Below are 5,445 nucleotides of genomic sequence, written 5' to 3'. Positions count from 1 at the left end.
GAGTTAAGGTTTGAAGGTTGACCGTGAAAACCTCATAGAATAGAGATAAATAATGAAAGAAAATGTGGTGCAAGCTCACTTATTTCAAAAAGGAAAACACAAGTTTTTCTTATTTTTTTATTTTAAATTTTTTTACAAATAATTTGTATTAAAAATCAAGTTTTTATTAAATAAAATAATGATACTTCTAAAAAATTGACAATCTTATAACAACTTAGGCCTCCTTTGTGAGGTCATTTGGTAACTTTTTCAATTTTTAATTTACAACAAATAAAAAACGATATATAAAAATATTTTGAAAATAAATAAACAATAACCTAACCATAAAAGCCAAATGAAATCTCATGTTGCAAAAAAAATTCACCGCTTAATTACAAGATAACTCGATGGCTGTAAAACATGAAAGAAGATAATCTTTTGATTCCTCACCTCTCAATCTGTTTGTTTACTTTTTTTTACACCATATTCACACTCTTTGAGTCTTTGTAATAGCCTTCCTCAGTACGTTCAATACAACAATCGCAAGCAACACTGTTACAACCTTCTTTGAAGCTAGCATCCTGAGATTCACCCTCAAACCATGCTTTTTCATGAACTCAATTGCTGCACAACATGATGTGATAAACCAAGTACCAACAGAACACAACAGTACTTTCATGGTCTCTGTGGGTCCACACACATTGCTAAGATCACCTGAAACCTCCACATAGGACAAAGCAGGACTGTTCTCACCCTGGTTTAGCCCAAGATTTTCATTCAGCCAGCCTGACAAACTGACAAGCAGCTTTGCAAGCCAAGCAACCTCATCGTTGGAGATGGGCCGCTTCATCCAGTCACCCTTGAACTCTATATCAGCTGACCGGCCTTTGCCAACTCGTCTAGGCTTGAAAATATCATTTCGTGATTCTTGACGTTGTCTCCCTTCAAGTGGGGTTGCTACTGACTTGATGATAGGGCCGCCATATAAGCAGCCTATCCGGTTTTTCAGAGAATCTAAGCACTGAAGGTTGACTGCAAGATTATCACCAGAAACAGCTTGCAATTCAGACTCTGCACGCAAGACGAAGAGCTGCAAGAGCAAGAATGATCTCACTAAGTAACTATGGTGTTCACATCATGTAAATTCTTGCAGATTTTCAAATCCATGAAAAGAAAAAAGACAAATAAATAACCTGAAGCAGCTGCTGTCCACCATCATCACCATCACTAAAAAGTCGTAAATCTTTATTCCAGTTTGCGTGCAAAAATGATCCATCAGCATCACTCTCACATAAGCCATCCTCCCAATCCTTAAACAAGCACAAATTATTAAAATAAACACACACATAAGCAACAACCAAAAGTCTGCCAACAACTGTTCTCTGTAATAAGATGGATGAATACCATAGACAGCAATTCTTTGAATACAATTTTCTTTAGCATTTGGTGATCTAGCTTTTAATATAATTAATCTTTATGTGCTTCAGTATAATTATAAGTTATTATAAGAAAAAAAAGAGATGTCAAATTACCTGCAGTTGTTCACGTATTGTTGGAACAAATCTGTACAAACTATTAAGCATTGACTTTGATGATGTAGCCGGTTTCGAATGAAATACAGTGTCCACAATCTTTATAAGGTCAATCAGCTCCCCAGAAGATGTTAATATGTTAATAACCTGCAAAGACAAAAAGACAAAACAAGCATAAATAAGAAAAAGTAAAATAAAAGATATTTAGAGTGAAGTTATACAAATAGCTCACGTTAGTTGAATTGTTAGAAACTCCATGCTCTCAATTGGACATGACTACTAATATATTATGTCACGTCTGAGAGCAAGCCAATTCTTTGTAGATTGCTACTAGATTTGCTTTTAGTAAATGTATTTACAATGTTACCATCTTGATTTCTTAACATGTACACACGCTAAAGAGGAGATGTGTTGAGATCTAAGCAAAGGTTGGTTTCTTTTACATACATGTAGGGATCATTAATTGGTCTTATGGTACAGCTCAGTGTGTAAAGCATGAGAACACAACTCAACTCTAGGGCAGCCACCTCCGCACATGGTCCAACCTCCCAGCTCCGTTGATTGACTAGGGACTGGTACTGGCAAATGGTATTTTTCTTGCAAATATATGTAAAATGACTTTTAAATAAAGTATGTAAATTTCTCATTCTAGAAAAAAATTTCATATTGAATTGAAGCCAGTGTTTGACGAATAACTGAACCAAACCTCAAACTACATCAATAAATGGCATTTTGAATTATGTATAACCATAATCTACTAGTAACTCTTCTAATGCTTTGATACTGCCCTACTACCCTTGCATATACTTTTGGCTGCACGTGTATGCGAAAGTGGGAAGTTTTGTAAAACTAGTTAGATAGCCCTTTAGCAACTGACAAATTCACAACCCAGTGGTGCACCAATAGACTCAATTTTCTAGGGAATTTAAGTCCATAATTGGCAGATTGGTTTCAATCCAAGCAATTATAAGGTTTCAGATTCAGGTTTCCTGATAATATGTCCAACCATGTTTTGCTTCCACCATCCATCATGCCATTTACAGCTATTTCCATTTATACAAACAATGGGAAAAAATTTCCCAAACCTCGGCAGTCCAGTTAAAGGTAATATTTTTTATGACTAATAATACAAGCATAACCTATATATAAATCTAATCCCTCTGATAGAAAACCAGTCACTTCAACTAGTCCTATATATTTAAGCTTCCAAAAGTTCCTCCTACCCATTCTTCAAACCAACTACTTGCAAGAACTTTTTCAACTCTATTATCAAATAATCACAATTTGCATTCTAGACACCAACTAATTATCACCACTATTGGTTTTAGGCAGTCTGTTCATTATCAGAAGACTATGCAAACATGTGAATTCAAGTTCAATTAATTACACATACCAAGTTCTGTGTTCCAATCTCTTGAACTACTCTGTTATTCCACAACATGGATACCAATGAACCGCCCTTATCCTCATGATACCTTCCATAATGGAAGTCATGATTAGACTGAATTGGGAATTTACCACCCAACAGCTTATTCAGCAAGAAATAAAGCGGGTAACAGTCTTTGCACTTTTTAACAGCTGCAATATATCATACATGAGACTACTAGTCTGAATTCGTTACCCACAATCTTCTAAGTTTTGAGCCAAAATTCTCAGTTCAAAAGTCCAAGATAAAGGCCCCGCAAAAAAATTTAAGCATATATTCTCTATTCCCTTCATAAAGCAACATTAATATATGCATAGTGATTCAAATCATAACAATATGTAATTAAAAGAATTGCTAGTGAGAAACAAACCTTTGATACCATTTGCACGATTACTTCTGGATCTGTGTGAAGGAACTTGTGTGCGAATCCAAAAAAATGCATAACCAAGGAACTGTAGAACAGATAATTGGACAATACAAAGGCCTGCCATGAAGATGAATATTGGGGATTCACCTTTGTTGTATTTTTAGCTAATGTACCAACATCTGCCTCTAGCTCCTTAAAATCTTCCAAGCTGATTGTCCAAGGTTCCATATAACTAATCCAAACAGAGAACACCTGAGATGCATTCTTGATAGAAGTCTCCACAGGGCAAAACAAAAAAGTCCTCAATATGAACCGGTACAATGGCCTCTGAATCCATGAGTTCCAGCAACCAATAGAATCCACACCAGAAGTTGCTGACATAGCATTCCTCGACTTGAAAACATCAGAAGATCCCAATACCCTCCACCTAGGACTCTCACTACATTCAACCTGATCAGACACTTCAGTAAGCGCAACTGAACTCAAATTCAGATACTTAACAAACAAATTGACTACCTCTCCCAACCCAGAAGTGGGCGGAGTCTCGCCAAGAACCGAACGAAAAGGAAACGACCCTCCGAACGATTTGCATACATTCACAGGTACGGGTGAGAAATCGTTATCGACTAACCAAAAGTGTTTCAGGGCATTAACAATGAACTCGGCTTGATCGACAACAGAATTATCATAGCTCGAATTGTAATGTAGAAGCGAGCTACGATAAGGTTGGTGTGTATTAACAGAAATTGGCACAAATGCACGAAGATAAGAATAAAGAAGGCGTAAATACAAACCACACTCAACTTTCTGCTCTGAGCCACCACGCTTATTGGTCGATAATCCAGGAAATGAAGAAGCCCAATTCTCCAATCGAAACTTTCGACTCCTCCGAACCCTCACGGTATCAGAATTCTCATTATTTCCTCTGCATACAGGGTAATAAGCAAACCAGAAAAAGTAATACTCAAACACATTCAATTGAACTTGAAACGAACCCTTAATTGAATCTTCCTTGATCCTACCTTTAAACAAGGGACAGAAATCGGCCAAAACCCGGCAATCTCGCTCGCTCTGAAGCAAAAACCTAACCCACTCAGGCAATCGCTCGATCGGAAACACGTACTTCATCAACGAAAGACGATCGACGGCCGAAATCGAAGACATCAAGACACCAATCGGGGAGAGGAGGTTGAAAACCCTAGAAGCGAGCTCAGAATCGACCGAGTCGACCCAGGCGGTGGGGGACTGGGGAGGCCGGTGAGGTGGCGACTCGGCGAAGCCGAAGATTTTGCAAATTAGGGTTGGGAAAGTGATGGAGAAGAACCAGCGAGTCTGGTCCGGGGTGTGTTTGTGGAGAAACGACTCGATTGCGCCGCACACGGCGGCGATCTGCTGCGGCGTTGTGGCGGCGAGGATTTTGGATGCGAGGTCGGTGGATTTGGTCTGGGTGTCCGTTGCATGTGTGTGAGAAATCATTGTAGAGATAGAGTAGAGAGATTGGGGATTAGGGCACACAAGGGTTTTGAAGATTTAAATGAGAGAGGAAGCAAATGGCGCCCTTTTATGCCCAGCTTGGAAGAGAGAGAGAGACAGAGAGAGAGAGAAGATGGTTTGTTGTGGACCGTTAGATGGACGAGGATCTGGAAGGTCGGTATCATGCGAAGGGTACGTGGAGCAACAATTACTGTGTGGGTCGGCGTAGCGGTGCATTTGCGCGACACTATAATCCCGCGTAGTTGGTTGTTTTGAGTATTATTAGAGTATCTTTGCTTGTTGCTATAATATCATTATTATTGTTATAATTTAATAATAAATAATACTATTTTATTAAATTATAGTAATTATATTTCAATAGTCACTTGTTATTTTGGTAATTTTCAATTAATTTTTCTTTCAAAATTATAGATGTTGTTTGGATATAAGTTTTTTTATGATTTTATTTTTGTTTATTTTTTGTTTTTGTGACTTTTTTTTAACTATTTGTAAAAAAAAAATTATATATATATATATATATATTATTCCCGACTAGACAAATATAAAAAATAATAAATAATTAGAAGAAAATATATATATATATATATAATTCGGCCCCATCAAAAAATTACTTTATTTTCTACTGTTTCAATTATGTTTTTTCAACT

At 37.1% G+C, this 5,445-nt stretch overlaps 1 protein-coding gene across 1 annotated transcript; it reads right to left on the bottom strand.

Moving 5' to 3' along the window:
- Nucleotides 1-293: 293 nt before the first annotated feature.
- Nucleotides 294-5,028, bottom strand: LOC114300794 (sphingomyelin phosphodiesterase). The gene is made up of 4 exons (XM_028245661.2): nt 3,308-5,028; nt 1,512-1,658; nt 1,173-1,289; nt 294-1,069 (listed from the first exon to the last, which is right to left on the bottom strand). The coding sequence occupies exons 1-4, from the start codon at nt 4,778-4,780 to the stop codon at nt 467-469; spliced, it is 2,340 nt and encodes a 779-aa protein (XP_028101462.1). The 5' UTR covers nt 4,781-5,028; the 3' UTR covers nt 294-466.
- Between the last annotated feature and the right edge of the window lie 417 nt (nt 5,029-5,445).

This window comes from Camellia sinensis, chromosome 11, assembly GCF_055761805.1.
Source record: "Camellia sinensis isolate YWXY chromosome 11, ASM5576180v1, whole genome shotgun sequence".
Classification (NCBI taxonomy): domain Eukaryota; kingdom Viridiplantae; phylum Streptophyta; class Magnoliopsida; order Ericales; family Theaceae; genus Camellia; species Camellia sinensis.
The sequence above is the reverse complement of the archived record's forward strand: the minus strand, read 5'-3'. Positions and strand labels throughout refer to the sequence as shown.

Bases quoted from the DNA above. Each gene is read 5' to 3' on its own strand.
- LOC114300794 (XM_028245661.2), bottom strand. From the start codon at position 4,780: ATGATTTCTCACACACATGCAACGGACACCCAGACCAAATCCACCGAC. The intron at 1,659-3,307 runs GTTTGTTTCTCA...TTGTCTTTGCAG, and splicing joins TCGTGCAAATGGTATCAAAG to GTTATTAACATATTAACATC. The intron at 1,290-1,511 runs GTAATTTGACAT...TGCTTGTTTAAG, and splicing joins CAATACGTGAACAACTGCAG to GATTGGGAGGATGGCTTATG.